General features: G+C 40.4%; 2 protein-coding genes across 2 annotated transcripts in view; both read right to left on the reverse strand.

The window, feature by feature from the left end:
- qsox1 (quiescin Q6 sulfhydryl oxidase 1) overlaps positions 1 to 13,579 on the reverse strand; it is a 24,346-nt gene extending 10,767 nt beyond the window's left edge. The window contains exons 1-8 of the mRNA XM_020613016.1: positions 13,104 to 13,579; positions 12,085 to 12,185; positions 10,442 to 10,490; positions 10,139 to 10,241; positions 9,108 to 9,198; positions 8,769 to 8,914; positions 6,347 to 6,481; positions 6,108 to 6,237 (exon numbers count right to left, since the gene is read on the reverse strand). Coding sequence (XP_020468672.1) covers positions 6,108 to 6,237; positions 6,347 to 6,481; positions 8,769 to 8,914; positions 9,108 to 9,198; positions 10,139 to 10,241; positions 10,442 to 10,490; positions 12,085 to 12,185; positions 13,104 to 13,395 — 1,047 coding nt within the window. The 5' untranslated portion in view covers positions 13,396 to 13,579. The remainder of the gene's footprint in view (positions 1 to 6,107; positions 6,238 to 6,346; positions 6,482 to 8,768; positions 8,915 to 9,107; positions 9,199 to 10,138; positions 10,242 to 10,441; positions 10,491 to 12,084; positions 12,186 to 13,103) is intronic.
- An 827-nt stretch (positions 13,580 to 14,406) lies between these two features.
- Positions 14,407 to 23,278, reverse strand: part of cep350 (centrosomal protein 350) — a 34,812-nt gene continuing 25,940 nt past the window's right edge. Inside the window, 5 exon segments of the mRNA XM_020612952.1 lie at positions 14,407 to 17,666; positions 18,532 to 18,654; positions 19,071 to 19,217; positions 20,322 to 20,870; positions 21,340 to 23,222. Coding sequence (XP_020468608.1) covers positions 17,499 to 17,666; positions 18,532 to 18,654; positions 19,071 to 19,217; positions 20,322 to 20,870; positions 21,340 to 23,222 — 2,870 coding nt within the window. The 3' untranslated portion in view covers positions 14,407 to 17,498.

The raw sequence follows: 23,278 nt of genomic DNA on the forward strand, positions 1-23,278 counted from the left end.
TCAGATTATTCGTCTAGATGCAGAAAAAGATTTCATTTGGTGGTGTTACATGTTTTTATATCTCTGTATGGGAAAACCAAAATCTCAAGGAGAAACTACAACAAATTATCAAAATTGCATTAAAATGCTGATTACTGTAAGTCTCTAACATAAATACAATTAGTCACACTAAATTTCAGTTCAAGAATAGAAGTCAGTAAGATGAATGTATTGTTGGTCAGATGAAAAACATTTACACTGTATTTAAGAGACACAAATATTCAAGGATGACTGGTACAATATGTAAGGTACAACACAGCCAGCAGCTCCAGACTACGGAAGTCTAGTCAGACTTTTCATTACTCTAAACAAGGTGGATTTTCATCTACACAAATGTCGCACTGCAGACTGTGTGGTGAAAAAAAAGTTAGTAGATTAAATGTTTAGAACATTTTAGAGTAGTTCAATTGTCATATTTTCACAGCACAATGGCTTTAAAATATGAAGGTGCTAATAGATCTTCTGCTTATAAAAAATTTAACCATTGTGTTTCCTATGTACTAATACTGAGGCCAACCCCCTTTAACATGAACACTTCTTCACTTGAAAAGAACCAAATCAAAACAATATAATTATGTTACATTACTATTATTTTGTTCTTTACTAATACCCAGAAATGTAATGCCTTGATTGTCAGTTGCCAACATATACTCAACAGTGTTGTGCACAGTGCACATGCCTCACAAAAGTTGTGGTTTGAGTGTTTTTCCGTCTCAGCACCTTTAAAGAATCTCACTAAAAGTGACAACAGCCAAGATTAAGCCTTCTCTTTTGTTAAGATCCATTTCCTAACCCCCCAACAATCACCATCTACTTAGGCTTTCTGCTGTTGTGTATTTACATCTTTTTAAACTAGCATTACCATGGCAACAACCATCGCCGGGAGGAAACATGATACTGTAACTAGCAGAGGCAGATACACCAACAGAAAGAGGAAATCCAGCTGATGTATGTCTGAGACCAGTGATGACAGAGTAAAGACAGACAGACAAATGTGGCTTTGCACACACAATACTGACAAAAGAAACAGCCAATGTCTTGAATGTAGTGACTGTAAGAGAGAGAAGAGAGCTTTAGTACATTTTAAATGTTCCTCTGGAAGTCTTTCTGTAGAAGAGTTTATCATAATGGCCCTGTTTCTCAGAAATAGACACATTACAGGGATCAAGCTTTTTCCAAGACCTCAACAACAAGACAAACAGTTTGCCTCCATGGTAACTTCTTTTTTCATCGTTAGCTCTTTTTAAGGATGCTACAAGGTGAAGGATAACTTTGAAAACTCACCGATATGGTATATGAGGGAGACCAAACAAGATAAAGAGAAAAGGCAGAGGACAGAGAATGCTAACACCATCTAACATGTGGACCACTTTTTGAATTGGATTGCTGAGTCTTTTAATTTGGCCTCCACCATCTGTTCAGCTAAACACACCTGTGTACACTGGCTCTCTCAAACAGTCAGGACTCAGCTGTCTATTCAACACCCTCTGACAGGCTCTGTGTGTTACACCGACTGCTTAACCAGACCCCAGTAATTCACTTAGTGATAGAAACGTCCTGGTGTAATTAGTTTAACTTCACTATCTTTCTACTAGAATTATATATGTAGTTTTTTTTCCCAAAAATTACTTCTGAAATGATACCGTGTGTAATATTGCTGTCCAGTAAACACAGCTCATCTCCAAATTTGGTGATTTCAGATTTTTCTCGGAATACAAGCTTCCTTTTTGGATTTAGAAAATGTTGTACTTTTTAGGCTAAATAAATATATTTTTTTAAACCCCTCACTTTATCAAAGAGTATTTTCACAATGCTGGAGATTTTTTACTTATTGTACAGGACAGTGACAATAATATTATATTTATACAATTAAAAGTAAACTGGTCAGTATAGATAAATAAAACTTGGCCACCAAACACACAGACAATGCTGGGATCAGCTAATAGTTGACAAGCTTGTGAATCCCTGTCGATTACTGATCATCATACAAGTTTGATTCTACAGTATTTCAACAACAACCATTTTTTCATCTTACAAATGCTAGATCTCTCCTTACCTTTTATATAAACAAAACCAAATGGGGGATGTAAAGAGCCGACAGAGGCCTCTGACATCTGCTGCTCACAGCTGAGAGAGTGATATACTGTAATAGGTTTAGGTTTGGATCTGGAGTCTGAATGCCGAACAGTCAGAAAAGCTCATTAAACAGCCATATGAATTTAACCAGAAGAGGAAACACAGGTGCTTCCTCCTAATGGACTTAGCCCAGCATCACCAAAGCAACACTATTCATGAGCACTCCGTCTGGTGATCGTCTACAAACACAAACAGACCCAACTGTAAAAATATATCATTATGAGTGCAGACATTAGTTAAGTAATTAGTTAGTAATTAGGTTCACCTTTATCACCATCTGCTTTCTTTTTTCTGATTCCTCGTTTGTAACCACACATTAGTATCAATTTCATTTAGTGCACTTGCATGTTGTTGCATTATGTGCCAAAAACTGTGAGACACTGAAGGAAAGGCAGGTCAGCCTGCACGTATGGAACTGTTTCAAGCAGCAGAGGAACAATCAGAACAGAATTTCACAGATCTGCAGAATTAACCTTTCTGATCACTGTTTATTATTTCTTTCTTTCTTATAAGTTTAACATGCAAAAACCACCACCTCTACAACTCCATCCATCCAAATATCCACTTCATGTCTGTTTTTCACGTCTTGAGAAACGCACACAAACATGCACGTCCCCTCCTACCTTGTACCTCTACTACCCACTTGGACCATGACAACCTCCTTCACCCCGGCAATATGTCATCCCTGATCCGATTAGTATCAGCAGCAACTGAGAAACCACAAGCTCCTTGTGGTGAGGGCCCCGAGAGGGAAGCATCTGCTGGCTGCAACAGGGCAGATCAGGGTAGGCACAGGGTGAAGCCCCCGCAGTAGTAATCCAGCTTCAATCACTCAGGGGAGGCACATACAGCACACACGATCCACCAGGAAAAGCTCAACTTAACAAGCAAATGTTTACAGCTGTCAGAACTGCAGATGGAAACAGCCAAGTCAGTCAAACAGTTTTTTGGGTCTTGCTTATTAAAACAGCAATATGATGCATAGTTAACAAAACCAGTGCATCTTTGCTTAGAAAGGCTTTTGTGTACATCATGTCCTTACCCCTGGTGTGAGAAGGGCAAAGGCAGCATCACTTTAGACAACCCCACCCCCAACCTTAATTCTTTGTTTTATTTCCCCCCCCCACCCCCAAGGACTTCTTTCAAGAAAAGCAGGATAGAGGTTTAATCCTTAGAAACCTTGCTGTAATGCTCTCATGCTTCCCAAGATCCACTTTTTTAATCCACATATACATGTAGAGGATTCATAAATTCGACTTCAGCCTGACAAGACAGTGAATCTAGTAATATAACTGTGCACATAATAAACAACAACAACAACAACAACAACAACAGCAAAACCCATGTTTGGATGGAGATGACTGTGGAGAGAAAGGCAACTAACAATTCATGCGATTACAGTACATGGACAGTGTCATTTCTAAGGCCAGAGTAAGAAGAAGCAGATGAATACTTTACACACAGACTGTGTTCTTAACATGCTCTACACACACGCATAGAACAAATGATTAGTCAAGCAACTGAAAGAAAATGTACAGGCAGCTATACTGATAAAGTAATTTTCATGCAGAAATGCCAAACATTTCATGGTTCCAGCTTCTCATTAATGTGTCTGTAAAGTTATCTGTAAAGTATTTGTTGTATTTTTATTTACTTGCTTTTTCTTGTCTTTCATTGTACTAAAATTAATACCTACAGTACATATTTGAAGATGTCCCTCTGGACTCTAGGAAACTGGTTTAAGCAGTTTTGTGATGTTTAATAAACACAATGATTCATCAAGTCAATGTCAAAAAAAAAAGAGATTGAATAAAAAATATTAATTAGCTACAGCATTCCACGCATAAATGCAAGTCCACACAGAACACAAACACTCATATTCATATACACACACTAATGCATATAAATACCTTTTAAATTAATTGTTAGGTGCAGTAAAAATAAAAAAGCATGTCATGATTCAGGAAATGTGTCACCAGCGATAACAGATGCCGTCAGGACACTGTGAGTCACTTTCACTCTATCTAACCACATGACACATGTGAGGAGCTCAGGTGTCAGAGTTTCACATGTTGTGTCAGTGATCAAGACAACAGGACGGTTTTAACAGTGAGGCAATTCTCTTCAACCGATCATCAGGCATTTGAATGGAAAAGGTAGTCTCATTACTAGCCTGTAAATAGAATCATATAAAACTAAATGCAAAAAGGTATCATTAAACATATTACACTAGTAATATTTAAAGTACAGTATATGAGACTGACCCGTCATTCACTCTTATCCCAAGTCAGTTTCTTCCCAACCTGGCTCACAAACTACTTTGTTACATTAACTGCTCCTAACAAGTTGGCCGACTGAAAGGGTCTGGTCTCTTTGTAGCGAGCGCGCTCACATTAATTATGCCTGTCACAAGTTGTGGTCAGCTGTAACAATGATGGCCTCCTCAGCTACACAAAGCCCTGCTGAGGGGCTGGTCCATTCTGGTAGGGGGACACGCTAAAAATACCACTGGGACCTGCTGCTATTGACTAAACAAACTGGAGCTAATGGGAGGCCACGGAGCTCTGCCCCACAAACACACGCCCCTTATACGCACACATGAATTGACACACACTAGCTTGCTACAACGCCTCCCTAGAGAGTGAGATATAATCAGAGAGATTGGTGGCACACTAGCAGTGAGACAGCCTGGTGCGCAGCCAATATGGACAGGGCAGGTCAGGCCTCATCACCACAACATGTTTGCCTGGCTGGCACACTTCAGCAAGGAAGGATGGAATATGTGAAAGAGGGAGCCTGTGATCAGTGTTAGAAAATGCAACCAAAAATGGAAAGAAAGTTATTATTACAATGTGGATAAAATGCAACTAATCAAACAAGCACGAAGTCATGAAAAATAAATTATATCCATGTAGATGGAAGAAGGTGAGAAGAAAGGGAGGATGGGAAGAGAAAATAAAAAGGAGTAAAGAATGTAGAAAAGGATGTAAAGGGGAAAAAACTGCATCATAGAAGGAAGATGGAAAGTCCAGGGGGAGGGGGTGTTTTGGTGAAGCACAGAGGGTTGGCACAACCACAAGTATTTATAGAGACACTTGTGTGAAACCAAGAGTAGGGACATAGCACAGGAGGAGAAGGAGGAGCAGTACTAGTAATCAAGCTGTGTCCTTGTAAAGTCAGTGGGCGGCGAGTGGGTGGCAGCCGAGCTTCAAGCCTCCTGGGAAGCAACATCAAGAGGGTCAATAATACCCAGGAGAGTGTTTGTGCTCCTGCTTTAGTCAATGGCATCCACTTCTGCTTTGAATAATGTGTGTAGTTAAATAAAACATCGCATTTTCCTGAACAATCAATTAGATACATTTGGGTTAGATTGATTTTTAAAAGGAATAAAAACATGATATGAAGCAACCTGAAGCTAAATGCTGCAAAACAACACAATTTATAGTGTGAACAAATATTCTGCTGTCTCACTCTCCATCTAGTGGTGACCTGATGTAACAACACATTTCTGTTGACTGGATGCTCTCCATAATATGATTTGGTTGGTTTAAACATTGTTTTTTTTATTTTAGGTTCCTATGCATATAAAAGTTGTTATTGTTCTTGATTGCCACAGGCCCTTTGGTGACAAGGACAGCTCAGGCGATATTTCTAATAATAAACAGTGAAGGGTAAAATGGGGAGGGAATGTAAACAAACTGCTCATTATGCACTGAAGTGCCTGAAAATAAGAATAAAATAAATAACTGAAATACATGTTTGCACTGCAGATCTGTCACACATAATGTTGTATTACAGACTTTTTAAAATTAAGTTTCCACCCATTTTTAATATTTATAAAGAACGCAAATCAATTCATGTACAGCATATAATTTGGATGACACATTTTGTGCATCTTGTGCCTGTGTAGTATGTGTCTGTGCTATATTTACCTTTGCTAGGACAGCGACGTACTTCTTGAGAGAAATCAGGGCCTTTCCTTTGATGACAGGGTAAGCAGCCACTTCCACACGCAGGGAGTAGTGCAGCGTTGACTCCAGGTCTGCCATATACACCCCGGACCTGGACGTACAATGACACACACACACACACACACAGACACAATAAAAAAAATGCACAACAGTGAGAGATCACGCAGAGAAAGACAGTTCACTGTGGATCTTGTTCATACTTGTTGAAGGGTCTCCAGGGCTCCTGTGTGTTGTTGGTGAGGACATCTATGGTGACTGGTGGTGGTTTCCCTGAACGCACCACCCCCGGCAGCCTCTGGAGGGCGTACGAGTAGAAAGAACGAGCCTCAATGTTGCTGTGGGAGAGAAGCACAGGTGAGATTAACCCTTAGTGACCATAAGTATATGAATATATTTTAATGTGCTATACTGGCCTGGGGGATGGTTTGGGCCAGAGCCATTAAACTCAACTGAGGAAAGTCTGAATGTTACAGCATATGCTAATATTTCACAACAGACTGCATCTAATTTGGAGAAACATCCTTTCCTGTTTCAATGTGACAATGTCCCCATGTACAGAGTCAGGTGTACTGGTTTCCAAAGTCTGATGTGGAATAGCCTTCTTGGGTTGCACACAACACTGACCTCATCTTCCTCCACACCTTTGGGATAAACTGGAACATCGCCCAACATCAGTGGCTGACTTTACTAATGCACTTGTGGCAGGTTCCAAGTCCTTGTGAAATGAGTGGAGGCTGTTATAGTAGCATATACATGCAAGTACCTACGTTTCTGATACTCAGCTATCACATGACAGTGGGATGTTTAGGTGTCCACAGAGTATATGTGTGACTGTAGGTTTGTACAGCAGTATGTTAAAATCCTGACTCCAGCCCTGTAAAAAATTCACAGTTCCTTTTCTGGCCGTTTGTTTCAGCAGTCCACTGCCATAAAAATGCTTTACAACCTGGATTTTTTGTGGCCATATATTTTACACACTTACAGGAATGCATTTTAAATACTAAGCAGCTGGTGCCAGAGTACTGTGAAGTGAGAGACAGAGGGGGAGAGAGAGAGAGAGAGATCGCTGATCATTTAGCCATGTGATAACTCTGCAACTAAAACCATTAACGTGCTCTCTCGTCCTCTCTCTCTAGACCACTCACATCCTTTTGTTATTTGCTTTCTCCCCTTGCCACGAACAGAGAGATAGAGAGAGTTGTAAAACTGAAACAGGATGGTAATAAGGAGGATGGATACTCTGAGCTCACACTCACTCACACCAGCCAGGGACTCAATTACACCTCCGTGTCTGGTGGGACTGTACAGATGTGGAGGGAGAGCCATTCATCCAGTGATCCCCAAGGCCAGCAGGCAGGCAGACATCAGGGTGGGCTGAGAGGGGAATGCATTCACCTGGGACAGTCACACATTACATGCATGACGGATGCGAGACGCCCCCGCAGGCTCACACACATGTAGACACACACTCTCCCAGGATCAATCAGATATTCAGAGATGATGGGAGGCCATCTGTCGCCGTGTGCGGCTGGGGCTTGTTTGGCAGGTGAAGCCAGAAAAGCAATGGCATTGTTTTCATGCAAGAAATTAAAAAACCTCCCTCTGTACAGTGATGGAGATGAGGGGGGTTGGAAGGAGAGAGATGGAGGGTGAATAAATAAATCAGCAATAAATCATTTCCTTTTTGCATTTGTCAACTAAAAAGAGTCCTCTTTGCATGCCAAGTTATTGAAAGAGCCAAACAAAGAGGCAGAAACAGCAGATGAATTTGCAGGGTGAGGAATGATCAGCGTCGCTTTATGATCGTGAATAATGGGAGTGATTTTGATGCTCTGATCCCATTAAGAGGCCAGATGTTTAAAAGTATTTTCATGAATAGGGGTTCAGATAATGAGCACACGCTGAAGCTTTAGAGCAGAAAGCAAAGTTGCTGTGTGTGGAACAATGGGAACCCAAGGAGAATAAACTTGGTGTTTGTGTATCTCAGATCAAATTAAATGGAAATTCTTTTGTTTTAAACATTTAAAATGTTTCCAAAAAGGATGGAGACTTAAGTTTATCAGGTCCTTTCTCTTTTTTTCAATTTGTCCTTTACAATACATACTGTATAACAACAGGCAACACTGGGATATAAAGAAGAGTGCATCCTGTAGGAGGTGATGCATGTTACTGTCATTGTTTCTGTTAGAGATAGTCTCCTTCACTTGTGTGTTTACATAGTAGGTTTGCCTTTTTAAGTGCTGCTTTAAAGCAGCTAGTGAGGAAAGGAAGTGGGCAATAACACCTTCAGAGAGATAGAGAGATAGAGAGAGATACTGTCACCTATAGCCTTCACGGGTAGTGTGATACCAGATGAAAAGGAAAAAAACATTGTACAAGTTCAATATATTATTCTAGACATGCACATAATCTAACCCTTTGCTACACTGTCCTTAGTTGTCCATTTCATGGTTGTGTTTAAAGACAGAAGCTGTAAATTTAAAAGCTCTACACACCCCACCAGTTTTCATTACTTTTAATAAAATTCATCCTTTGTGCCTATGTTTTTGTAAATGTACCTTTAAGTGGTAAGATGAAAGCTGGCATTTTTGAGTCAAAGTTAAACAGTGCACAGACACTCACACTCTGAGCCTGGTGAAGTTGCCTCCTGGATAATAAAGGTAGCAGGATGGAAACTCAGTCACTCCCAGTTTGGTCACCAGACCTTCCTCAGTGTTCAGGACTCTCCGCACTGCAATGTTCTCAAACTGTAAAAGGTCCAGGGTTACCTGAAGAACACAGCACGCACAGAAAAGATTTTAGTCTCATTAAGATTTTCTCTTCAACCAAACACCATACCAGCTTATTCTGACTACAGACTTAGTCTTTCTGGTTCAAGCATAGCAGGGTTCTGTTAGTTCCATGGTTGGACTGCAAACTGAGTCACTATTAAAACAGCAGTAATATTCTTGATTCTGTTACCTCTCGGCCGATGTAGGATTTAACTTCCTCAAAGATCATGGCCAGATGCTGAACATTGTTTGTTTCAAAGAAGCTGTCGATCTCTGCTTGGCTGGAGAGAGAGGAGCAGACAAAGCACTGATGTCAAGTTAAGCCACGAGGAAACACCAGACACAACTAATGAATCTTGAATCAATCAGCTATCAAATGGAAGAGAATTTTATGGACATTTTATCTTAAAGTGGGAGCATTGAAACCAAATAATTTCATTTGTATAAACATTTTACTGATCTATATGTTTCCCTGGCTCTCTCTTCTCTTCCCAGCTTAGAAACATTAAAACCAAGATGGAGAACATCTTGGTTTCATTTAGCAGGTTTATTTCTGCTCTCATGTATGTTCTTTACACTTTGAAAGTGTCCTTTTGGTTAAGAAAGGAAAGGCAGAATGGCAACTAGGATTTTCTGTTGTGACGCTCAAACAAACTTTTGATTATATGAAGAAGAAATCATGAGGAACAGTGGTACTTGCCTTTTAAAGCTAAAAAGATAATTAACACGACTTCCTGCTTCCTTTTCTCACACCACCATATACGCAGTGGATGTGTCTGTATACGTGGGCAAAGCAGGGTGGTACAGCAGTGGAAACATATTGGTCCCTCATGCTCTAATAAATGACTTTTAACTTACATCAGGCATTGACTTTCAGACTAACAGATGTGTATTGATTGAGTAAACTGAGCAATCTTTGTATTCTATAAAGTATAGTGACTAACAGTGCAGATTCCTGCAGCAGTCAATGATTAGATCAGATGAAATGAAGCAGCATGATGGGAATATGAGTTTTTGTAGCAGCAAAAGCATAAAAATACAACAGTGGTGATACAGAAATACTGTAGATTAACAAGTTATTAGAATCCACACATTTGTAGGAGCAAAAGCAAACTGCAGTTCAGCACATTTACACTTTACTTTAAAATTATGAACCTTCAACATGTGTCACTTAACAAAATCTCTTATCCAATCTACCAGTGAAATTGTGTCTATGTTTACATGGTGGGCTCCAGTGGCGGGCAGGCAGGGGGCCAGGGCTCCTTATTGGCTTCCAGTTCGTCTATGATCATGTGACGCAGACCCTGAACATCCCGAGGAAAAGCTGGGGGGGTCAGGAGACATTTTATTCTCATGATGGACAATCATTCATTGAAACATGTCCAGGACTGCCTAAGCAAACTACAGAGTAGCTGCAATATCAGTGAAGTCTGAAATAAATGGCAGACACTGGAGCTGAGCTAAGGTTAAAAAGTGTGTAAGTAAAAAAACTGAAGGACCCTTTAACTGTTTCTGTAGTGATACCTTTAAAAGAATGTCCTTTAGAATCAGCCTTGGAATAGGCAGGGAAGAGCTGTGAAGTGAAAGAGAAGAGAGAAGTGGGATTAGATGAGACGGCCCTCACACGACCATGAGAGTAAAGCAAATCGATAGTGTAATATTTGGTTGGGGGGGGACTGTATCCGCCTCAACCCCTAAATTCATACTGGTTGCAATGAGTTTGCAAATGTTAAAGCTCCACTGTGAGCTCAAAAAGAGCGAGCTCTTTGTTTCACTGGCCTCCACTGAGTGACAGCACCGAGCGAACAGGCTGTAACAAACACTACTGCTGCTTAATCATATGCAAATGCAGACGTTTGAAGTTGGAGCATTTCCGCAGTGTGGCTGCTGATCATGCATAACTTCACTGTGTTGCAAAGTAGGTGTTGTAAAGTTTGAAGTTACTGAAAGACAAATGCCAGAAAAAGATTATTTTATACACATTTTAAAATGTCTCTTCAGGCCATCAATACATTTCTGTTTATTAATTTTGTGAATTATTTTTACAATTAATCCGTTATACTATGAAATGTCAAACAGTGAATAATGCCCATCACATGTTTTGAGCACTCAGACAATTGCAGATATTATAAAAACAGAGAACAGCAAATACCCATGTTTGAGGAAATATTTAATATTTGATTAATTATAAAAGATTATCAATTTTTTGCCAATTAATTTTCTGCCACTCCAAATGAATTGATTTATTCTTTCAGGCCTAAAAACAAATAATCAATGTAAGAAGGCACGGACACTTGTAAAAGTCAAGAATTGTAATAAAATTTTAACAATAATTAGGTCGGAACACTTTAACTTCAGATTTGACTCTGGTTTATCAAAGCTGCTTTATAAACTACTTGCAAAAGACATTTTGTTCCTACACAGGCTTATGCACACGCGACATAACATGTGAATCAAAATCAAACATAGCAGTGTTGAATAAGGGAATTCTTCCTGGCAGGTTCGAGGGAAGCTGTGAACATTGCTGACCTCATGGCCAGTTCAGTGAATGTGTGAGAGGAGCCAGGAACTCAGTGAGACAAGCAGTAAGACAGATCTTAAAGCAATGTGGTGAAAGATCACAGCACTGCAGAAATATGCTCAAGCTGTAATTTATGTGTAGTTATAAAACGAAGACTTCTTACAGTTTTCCTTTAACAGTGCCTGAGAGCGCCTCTCATTTCTCGTTAAGCAACAAACTAGTCCTTCAACAAACTTTATGCTTTTAAGTTATGCACCAGATGATTCAGACTTTCACAGAGCAGACTAAGCATTTTCAGACTACATGGACTATTATTAGAGAATTATTTAAAAGCGAGTACTTTTACATTTAAAGAATGAATTGAAACAAGATCCTCTTTTACTTTCTCATAGGGCTGCAAGCGATGGTTATTTTCAATATAATTTATTTAAAAGCTTTACTAATGAAAGAATATGAAATAGTACAAAGGCCCTTTCTCAGAACACAAACTCCCTTTTGATTCACTGTTTTGTTGCAGTGTGTATAATCTGGTCATATGTAACTGGGCTTTGACAATAATGTAACATCAAGATTCATGTCAATAAAGATAATACGATATGATGTGACAGCATGCAGGCCTGTGCAGATGGATTTCACTGTGTAGTACCATTATAGATGGATACCCTCTGATGCTGTAGCTGATGCAGACCCCCCTGTTCTGCTCTATAGCACAGTCTATAGCTGCCAGGTCTACAGCTGGCTTCCACTCTGAAGAACACACATCACAAAACAGGAGAGAGAGAGACAGTAAATACAAGAGTGCACTATCTCAACAGTCTGTGTTGTCCTAGTGTCCTGTGTGCCAAGATAGCCCATGTTTCAGTACATAATTACGCTGTACACCGATATTGCCTCTTCAGCGAATTCACTTTTTAATATTTGTCAGTAAGTACCTCCTTATTTCCCCATGAATGAAGGAATGTAGCATCTCTGATGGGTCTATGCAGGTTGTCTCTCTTACTAAACAACTGATATGTCATTTCACATGCCCCCAGCAGATTTGCTAATCATATGTCTACAGGCTCATAGCTGGCATGACGCCATTGATTATCATCTGCATGTATTCCTAATGTCACCATCCAAGTTCAGCTGGACCCCTCTGCTACAGCTCCCAAACAGGACCTCTGACAACATGCCAAGCCATCATAGTGAGACTGAAATACCCCATGACTATGTCAGGCCTACCTGCCATTATCAGAAACTTTGCTCCATGACTATCGCCCTATTGATTCTCATGACTTTGTGACATTTCCTCTGACTCATGAGATACAGGAACAAAGCACAGTGAGTAGACGTGACAGAGCCACAATACTGGGCAGAATAAAAACACATCCATTAAATCACATGCTCTAATTAACAGGTAGAAACAACAGCTTTGTGCTCTCACTCTGCCCATGCAATAAGTAAAAACAGGGGAGTGTATCCCAAACAATATCGCAGCCAGAGACAAATTAACTGCAGAGTATTCGTCCCAACATGTTGTTACCTGTGAGACTTTTTGCTGGTTTATCTTGTGAATAAATCAAGATCAGTATTACCGCTTATGAATGTCGACAGTGAAGTAAAATTCAAAATTGCCACCATAAACAGCTGCAGCTACGTGACTCGTTGCAGGTCCGTACCAACCTCTAATGTCTCGAGCCAAACTTTTGTAAACCGGAGAAAAGGCGATGCAATGTCCGCACCACGAAGCGTAGAACTCCACAACCATAGCCACTGAGGAGTTGACTAAAACCGACTCCACATTTTCCGACGTTAACAAGATGATTTGGTCCGAAGTTGTGTACAGGCCAGCCTGCGCAGCGGAAGGAAAAAGTAGATAAAAACACAACCAAACAGCAGATGTTGCTGTCTTTCTAGGACACACTTGTATTTCTCCAGTAAATCGAGACGTGGCACGGTCACAGTATCGTGCCATCTTCCCCGTCCAAGCTGCCACTGCTGCTAATCGTCGCAATGAAGGCAGCAAGTTTGCATAAACTTAACGCGACGGTTTCGCATTTGCGTTTTTTGGCCAGCGGGCTTCACGGTTCCTCCCCCGCGCGAGCTCCCACTTCCCTAAAACAGCGCGTGTCACAGAGCAGCTCATCCTCCTGTTCGTCGTTTTCATAGCTGATAACTAATTAGGCAACGGTGAAATGACGCCAGCACAAAACGTCCAGAGACTGACAACTTTCATCCAGAAAATGACACGTTGCTTAACATTAATATAAAAGCATTTCTTGGTAGTGTGTGACCTCGCAATTTCACAATAAATAGACTAAAAAAACTTGACTCAAGGTCCACAAACTAGCTGAAAAACTCTGTAGTTTGAATGGCTGGAAAGTAAAGAAGTGAGATAAAATAAAATACAATAAGCGTAAGTGGAAGAGTAATAGAAAAACAAAAAAAATCTTATTCACATAAAATATTGTAACTCCTGTCAACTCACCAAGTGCATTTCAACTGCATCTCATTATCTTTCAGACTCAACTTGGAAATGAGACGTAGCCATGTGAAAACTCCGTTTGCTGAATGAGATGCCCTTTTTTTTTTAGAATAAGTACTTGCCAAAATACCTACAGTAGGCTTATAGGCTATATCACATTACTTATTTCAATTTGTCACATTTTTAGAAATTTACACTTAAGAACAGAGTCCAAATGTGCCTATATTGAATTTAATTTCTCTGGTCATGAACTCCCAGAAACATTAGTGGAGGGCCTTGTCTCCTCAGTGGTGCAGTAATGGCCCAAATCCTGCATTCTGAAGTTGCATCATAAAAAAAAAAAAACATTTGAATGCTTTGAGTATTGAGACTTTAATGTAACCTGACATGATCTGACCCAGCTCCGAGGAGACCAGCAGACAAACCTCAGCGCCACAGGGACCTAAACATTAGTGCAAGGAGCCAGTTGTCAACACCATCACAACACTTGGTGCTAGCCACCAATTATAACCAGCACACATTATGGGACAGCATATTGCTTTAGAAACAACGAAAACTTTATTTACAATTTCAAAGTTCATTTAGCTAACAAATATATACTATGTACATATTTGCAAAGTAAACCATGTTTATTTTACAACGATCGCTCTGGTTACAGTAATAGTGGGTCAGAGTGGATAAACAGTATATTTACATCCATAAAAGAATTGTACAAGTCTTCAAGTGCACTTAGCACACTCACAGCACATTATTATAAATAAACATGTCAAAAGGTGACAAGGGAAGTCGTCTGACTGCTTTAATTTGATAACCATATCTTTTGTGTCAACACTTTAATTTGGTTATTAGGATCAAATGACACATTTCTAATATTAAAAGGCAAATTTGCTTCATCTCCCAGAGAAGAAAAGCAACTCCACCCTACCAGCCAACAGCTTTGAGCTTGTTGCATATTTAGTCTGCAGACTAACAGCAGAAATCTTAGCTGTCTGGTTCATACATACAAAACAATGCATAAGATAGAGAACTGCATAGTTACAGAGGAGAATGCTACTTCCTCCCATATACAATCAATTCAAGAGGACACTGAGGAGGTCTGTAATAAAGCCTTACAGAAAATGTTTTTATGGTACTAATCAGTCACCATTACAATTACAATCCAGACAGACAAGTCATACAGCATGGATAAATTGATATCAAATGAGTTTGGTCTTTTTTGACATTGTATAATTTACAGTTTGAAGATACACTTTAGCAACTGTTAAAACATTGACAGGTAGAAAAAAAAAAAAGTACCCAGTTTAAGGTCACTTTAGCTACAAAACGTCAGCGAGGATTAACAAGCTCTGTCACACATGCCAGTATGAGTTTGTACAGTTTGTTGGAGCTGACAGTGAGGACCAAAAATAAGTCCTTGCATACAGTCCTACGTGCTCAGCCTCACCAGCTCAGTGACTCACACTGGAGCGATTATGTGTGTGTTTCCACAAACTAGCTTGTATTACAGGTAATCATTAAAAAGTCTAAGGTGTGTCTATATGCACAGCAGCAGCGATGTGGACATGAAGCAGATAACATCAAGGGTGAGTCGGCAATAGTTAGCATTAGAACCATTTCCTCAGCTGAGGCATTGAAACATCCTCTACTCCACTATGCTCTGATACAGAAAGACTGAAAAGGTAGAAAATGAAGTACTGGTAAACTGGTTAGAAAGAAGAGCAATCATTTAACAGCTGAAGAAACAGTAGGCCCAAAGGATGCTGAAGTTTGTTACAACTAACTGAAACTGATCACTGCTATCTGGCTTCAATCTGATAACTGGTCTGAACTCAATGACTGCTCTAAAGTCAAATGTCATGCTCCTATGTGACTACATGTCTTTTAGATTCTGCTACATTAACCTCTACCAGGATAACTGATGAAAAACAAGACAATCACAATTGTTTTCTTAGGTCACAGAAAATAAATGGGTCACAGGATAAGTAAAGCTCAAATCCAGCATTTCAGTAATGTCCTATAATGTGATTCTAAAATATCAAGTCAGGCATCCTGCCGGTCTTTTATTTCCCACTTGCATACTATGTACTAAACCAGGTTTTGAGCATGTAGTGTGTTCACACAAACCAATGGAATCTTAGAAAATGCCAGCATGTGCAATGAAACTTGCTTGATTTTGAAAGCGACCTCAATGTAGCTCGTAACTGTGGAGCTATTGAAAAGCAAAAATGAAAAACACTTCACGGGGGCTACAGCTTCAATTACAACATAAAACACATAATAACAAATCCTTGGACAAGTATTCCTTGGTAGCACTATGAGATTCATTCGGTCTGTTGACATTGATACATAGTGTATGCTTCCCAATATCAACACAGTGTCATCAAACTGACTTTAAATATTAAAATGTTTTTTCTGGTTTCAATAGAATTTCTTAAATCTCCAACATAATGTGTAGACATATTCACATTTCTATTTGTGCTTTTACAATTGCATTAGATTTTCTTTACACAATGTTAAAATTATCTATACGTTGACAAGATCATTTACAATTCTCATTTCTCCTCTAAACATTTTCACACAATAAATATCTAAATTCTGTGATGATGAAATACCATGCAGTGAGAACATGTTTTCTCTCAGCTTCAGGGGAGTTTGAGAGCATTCATATCCTTATTGGGTGAACAGTGTTGGATTTTATTATACACAGCCCCCAGTTTAAAGAGAAAGCAACAGGACAATAATGCTTAACACAGTGCCCAAAAGCAAACAAACTGTTTTTAGTGCCAAACAGTCAAATATTCTTCTAACCTCAGCTCGACTGAGCATGAAATGAACCTAGTGAAGACCAGGCTGAAGCCAAAAGTCCCACAGACAAGCAAGAAGCAAAGACGACTGCATGACAAAGACATTTGTTTGGATTATGGCAAACTTACAATCCCTCAAAACTGGGGACTATAAATAAAAGGCATCAACTTCTACACTGATCACCCATTATGCATATAAACCCCCTCAAATCAAAATTGAAACCTGGAACCAGATGGTGATTGTTTAATTTCAGTGTGCTGGATCGCAAAGCCAAAAGTCATGGTTCACTTCCAGACTACACTGTATATTCTTCATCTTTGAATCCGTATACATTTACTTGAAAATTTGATACAAAATATAATAACCTAGTTTTGTTTACATTTCAGTCCCCCAATGGAACGATCAACTTAGCAGCATTAATGTACATTAAATGCTAACAAATGGCACAGTTCATCCTATCAGAACATCTACTCATTCTCCAACTGGCATTTACAAAAAGACCAACCAGTCCAGGAGCTGAGAACTGAGGCTAGATGGTGTTGAGGGTTTAAGAAGGCTGGATTGCTCAAGAGGAGTTTCATGTGTAAAACAAATTATGTAACAACTATGGTTAGCTGAAGCACATTCAGCAAATTGAGTAAAAGTTGTTTAGCTGAGGGGTAGTGAAGGCATCTGAGGGTTGTTATTGGCACATTGTTTGATGGAAGACAAAGTGGCAGCAGGTTGGCTAGAGTTCACTGGGGTGAGGAAAGACTATGAATGAGTTTAAAATCTAAGCAGGAACACTGTCAGGAGAGGCCGTCTCTGCTCACCCTCTTGTCATAGATTAGTGTCAGCTCGTTCGCAGTGTCCTTCAGCAGTGCATCAAAGATGCTGTCTGCCAGCTGCATCTTCACAAGCAGCTCATCTTCATTGTAGTTGACCCACTGGGCCTCCTCCTCATGGAGCTCCTGAACCTGAGAGACAAACAGGGTTCACCCTCCATTGCACAGTAATTAACTTCAATTGTTCATACTGTTGTGAGTAAAGCAGGAACATGTCATGGCACAAAGTTCAAATGTAAGCTTCTAGTCTTATGCAAAAATCACCCGGCCAGTTACAGTTTCAGGGGCGGATAACTTTGTACAAATGAGCTCCTAAAAACCCTGTTGATCTGACATCAAATCTAATTAGTTAAACTCACTCAGAGATATTGTATAATAGCATGCATGCATGCATGCATATATATTGGCCAGTAAACATGATACTGATTCTGATAGAACAGAATATGATCTGCACAACATGTTGCCCCATCCAGTTTCACAAAGGCTTTATGGCTGGAGGGAACAATTCTGGTGACAGGGTTAAGTTTTAAAGCAAGAGCAAGTTTGACATCATATAAACTAATAAAGCAATAAAGACTGTATAATCCTAATTTAAATAGGTCAACATCATAATTTCAAAACAAATATTTTATTAATCCGTTGATGCTATCTACAGGAAATCAACCATTTGGTTCTGATATCTGCAAAGCAATATTGAACAAGTGGGTCACAAATACCTATTGTATATTAAGTGTTCTTAATAATAATAATAATTATTATTATAATTATGGTACGTAATAATTGTCTGATTTTGATTGTGCAGTGTTATATATGTAATATGTCGGGGGAAACGTATGTTTTATCTACTTGTAGTTCAGCTTATGTATTGGTGGAAACTTATGTATGTGTGCAGTACTGAGTCCAGGCCCAATTTCCCTATGGGGACAATCAAGTATATTGCATTGTTCTCTGCTGATACTGGACACATTTAACCCAGGCATTGAATTTTAGAACCTACCAGGATGTGATCAACTCTGTCCCGCTTCTTTCTGCCAAATTTGAGCATCTTCTGCCAGTCGGTTTTCTGGCTCTGATCTTTTGCCAGACCGTACAGTTTCAGTACTTCTGCTGTGATGAATTCCTGTTCAACATTACATGAAAAATATCTTACATCAACACATATAATAGGCACAAATGACTGTAAAGACCTTAGATTAATGAAAGAAAAATGACATTTTAAACGCAAGACATTGGTTGTCTTGGTGTTGAAGATATACAGTCCCAAGAGAAAGTAAAGGAACTGTTTGCAATTTCCTGGTTTTATGCATAAATTGGTCATGAAATGTGATCTGATCTTCACCTAAGTCACAAATTTCAAGAAACACAATAATTCTAAGCTGATAAAACACAATGCAACTTTATGGTGCTGCTCCTAATGTTTGGAACTACTCAACAATGCCATGATCCAAAGTTACTTTAAAAAAGAAAAGTCCTTTTAGAGTCAGTGGAGATGTCATCACTCTCCTTCTTAATCCACTCTGTCCTGTGGCACTGTACCTGGATTTTAGTGAGGTTTCCTGTGCTCTTTACTCTGTGGAAGAAAGAGGACTTGACTTGCTGTGGTTTGACCCACTGAGGCTGATCAGCATTGGGGTCTTCAGCAAAAATCTCCTGGAGGATCTCCCATGTCAGGTCATACACAGCCTGGGGAACAACAGAGGATTGTAACGACTACTTAAATGTCATTTTAAATAAAACTGAGCATAAAGCTGCAGTAAATGTGTTTAGTACTCGCATGTTAAGGTAGGGTTGGCAATTTTTTGTTACATATCTGGAAAATCTTTTTTCCTCCTGGTGGCAATGAAAACATGAAATGCACTGATAACATAAAGAAAAATAATAGTCATCTGTGGTGGCAGCAGCAGAGCTGAAAAAAGCCTGACCAATAATTTTACTTGTCCCAAGCAAAACCATTAGATGGCCTAACTGCCTCTCAACCTAACTTCCTACTTGCACGCACTCTGCCTTTGCACTCAATGTGTGAGCCAGGAGTCTCCCACAAGGCTTTGCAGGCAGACGAGTTACCACTCTGTTTTACAGCTACAGCTAGCGAGCTATGGCAGAGAAGGTAGCCACAGGAGGTTTCATTAGCAAATGGAGACTGCTGTTACAGGCCAGGCCTTCTGAGACATATAGCCTTATAGGTAATGTTGTTGTTGTTGCCTAAGTTGTGTATAGATAGGACTGTAATACAGATAACTGGGCATCAAAGGCCACATGCAGTGTTCTTTGGTTGTCTACTTTCAAAATCAAGTTTCCTCTTGCTGGTTTTTCCAGGACTGCCAACCCTACCTTTAAATCAACGTGAGTGAGACACAAATGTCAGTTAGTGCTCAACATCTGTAATAAATGTATCCAATGTATTTGATCATCTGAGCCAGTAGCTGAGACTGAGTAAAAGAAGCAGAGAATATCTTATAGTTTTAAGCCAAAGGCAACTGACATAGCTGTATAGTCTGGAAAACATTGCGATGCTCATTAGAGAGGAATGTGCTGAATAATGGGAACCTGCCTGGCATTTAACCTCAGTGGGCCAATTTAGATTAAGTGCTGTGTTTTAGCCTACACTGCAGGTCCAAGCTGCCTTTGGCTTCCTGAAGCAGGGCAGTTGTGGGATGATGTTCACTGGTTTCAGTGGTAGGGAAAAAGTGTCCTTGATTTCCTGTTACTCAATTTTACATATTCTGGTTTTACAATATTCAGCAACAGGATATCTGTATAGTTGTTTTTGTTACACAGACTTTTCACCTTCCGGTAGCTGCGGATGGAGAGGGCCTCCTGGTCCTGGCCGCTGGCCTCTTTACCCAGATACTCTTGTGAAGCGGTGGGGTTTGGCAGTTGTGAAAGGGGCGGAGCTTCCTCCTCCCCCAGGGCGCAGCTCTCCCAGATCTCCTGAGTGGCAGCATGAACCATTTTCTCCACCTCAATGGCTGAGTGGGGCACCACCATGGCAGGCTGCTCAGGTAGCTTAGGGGGCAGGGGGAGAGGCAGCTCAGGTCTAGGGTGAGTCATTACCTGCTGTTCTCCACCTGCTGAGGAGCTGAGCCCCCCCACAGGTGCTCCAGCTGAGGAGCCTGACCTCACCAGTCCTCCTCCTCTTTCCAGCCTTGCCCCTTCCTCAACCTCTCTCTGTTTCTGTTTGAGTCTCTGCTGTTCTCTACGGGAGCTGAGGCCAAAGTCCTCATCAAACCAGTCCTGGTCGTCACCTAGCTCATCCAGCAGTTCACGGCTCAGTTCCAGCTCTGCTAGTCTCTTGGCAAGCTCCTCTTGGCCGCTGGCCCCCAACACTGGACTCTCCTGTTGTTAAAGAAAAAATGTTTTTATTTCTCTTAATTCCAATCCAAGATAAAAACTCTGAATAAGCATGAATATCTAACGTGGTTACAGAATATGTCCCAAATAAAGGTTTAACACTTTTGATGTAGTTGCTCTTACTCATATTTCAGACACAAAAGGTTTTCAACCAAATTCAATAAAGTCTGTCAACATGAAACTGGACTTTGACTGAGCACATCCTCAAAAACAAGGCCTCTCCAGGTCAAATCAACAAGTTTGTCAGTAACTTTGGTGACTTTAGTTGTTCTCACACAAAGAAAATTCCACAGCTCAATCACATCACAGTAGAACACCATCACATTCTAGAGATGTTTTCTTGACTGATAAAGGCATTTTATTGACATTTAAATTACCAACACATAGAGACAAATGTTATTTTCATGTAAAGCCTTCTTTCATTATTACATTACTGAAGAAAATATACACTCACCGGTCGGTTACACAGCTCTGGAGAAGATAGCTCCTCTTTTTCTGTTGGAAGGAAGAAGGGGAGTCCATCTTTTTGTTCCACTGAAGAGACCCACTCTTCTTCCACATTTTCACCACACAGGTCTCCATTCATCTGGTTGCCAGCTTCTATCTTCTGCTCTTTTGCCTTTTTAATTTCTGCTAACTGCTTCACAGTGTCTTTTACAAAGTTGTTAATAAGCTCATCTGCAAATGTGTCCAGTAAGCCTGTATCCTTGTAGTCTCCTTTATAGTCCCTGATATCTGTGGTAAAACCAGCAGGAGTCGACTGGTGTTGTGAGTCTATATCTTCTCTCTCAACAAGGGTAGTAATTTCCTTCTGACTCGGCTTCCCCAGGTCAATCTTGTCCATGTCAGAGATGAGGAGAGTGGCTGGTGCATCTCCAAAATCCAACACTATGTATCTGCTGTTGCCATTAGACATGGAATGCTTGAATTCTTTGTGAAGATTTGAGCTGAGGTCGGATCCATCGTTCAGTGGGGCCTGGTTCTTGTGAACAGAATCATCTGTAACCATTTTCTCTCCAGATCCAAAATCCTTATGAGATGTTTGTTCATTTATACTATTCTGATTTCCTTGTTTCCTGGATTTGCTCTTATCTGTTTTGGGCTTATCCCCAATTTTATCTGACAAGTCATCAACAAACGAGTCCTCATCTTCTGTGGTGTCTGTGTAGATCTCAAACTTGTCTGGCAGGTGAGTGATCTTGTCTGGAGGGGCAAAGATACCGTGGAATTCATCACACTCAAAATATACCACCCCATCATAAGTGCCATTGTTGCTCCCTTCAGACTTGTCCAACTCCACGCCAGCCCAGAAGCCATTAGCAAAGCTGGTTGGACCTTTGAATCTCAAAGTGCCAGGCTGAACACCGCCAACTAGAACCCGATCACCAATGTCAAAACCTGGCATGTCATCTGTAACAGGAGAGAGAGGGGTCTGCAAAGCAGAGATGGGTGGTGAGTGGTTGGAAATAATGCTCTTACTGTCATTAGAGTCTGTTTCTATCTGCTTATGTAGATCTAGAAGTCTTTCAGTTTGGTTACTAGGTTGACTTGCATCAGAAATGTGACTCAGTTCCTCAGGTATTTCCTCTTCTACTTCCTCATCTTGGCTGTCATATGGTGTGGCCCTCACAGGGGAGTCCTTTCTTGAACCCCTCATTTCAGTGGATGAAACTGAGATTTGAGAGCCGGGCTCAGAACTATGCTGCTCCCCCCTGGGTGACAAATCAGATGATGATTCAAAGTCATCATGATAGCCATCTGCCAAGATAGAAGAGGCTTCAGCATCCTTTATGGGTGCCTCCTTCTTAGAAGAGAAGGCTAGAGAATAAGGCAAACATGAGGGATCATTTAATGAGGAGCTATAGCTTGGATGTGGTGTTCTTTTCAAGTCCACCGCAGCTGAATGTGACACAGCTGTAGGTTTTACAACATCTTCTGCTTCAGATGGAGAGTACTGATGTTCTTTGGTCATGGAAGAAGAAACATGTTTAGATGTAGACAGCTTCTCCCGGGAGTCCACTCTGTCTCCTAGTTTGAGAAGATGTTCAGAGTGTTGATCTTCCAACCTGGAGCTTATTTCCACCTCCAGCTCTTCCTGAATGTCAGATCTTTGATCCGACACAATGTTCTCATTCCCAGTCTCAGTCTGTGCTTTGGCTTCAATGGCTGTACAAGAAGGCTGTACAAGAATCTCTGAAGGCTGACGGCTCATGTGGCTTGAGGCTGGACATTCTGGGCTGTCGTATGCTGGAGTCTGAGTGACTGTTGGTGGGTCTTCATCAGATAAATCTTCAGGCACTGAGGTGGATCTACTATGATCAAGTTGAGGGAAGGCATCTAACATAATAGGAGAGGGTCACATTATCACTGGAACATCTCTGTCACAACACATT

The sequence above is a fragment of the Monopterus albus genome, unplaced genomic scaffold (assembly GCF_001952655.1).
Source record: "Monopterus albus unplaced genomic scaffold, M_albus_1.0 scaffold129.1, whole genome shotgun sequence".
NCBI classification, from domain to species: domain Eukaryota; kingdom Metazoa; phylum Chordata; class Actinopteri; order Synbranchiformes; family Synbranchidae; genus Monopterus; species Monopterus albus.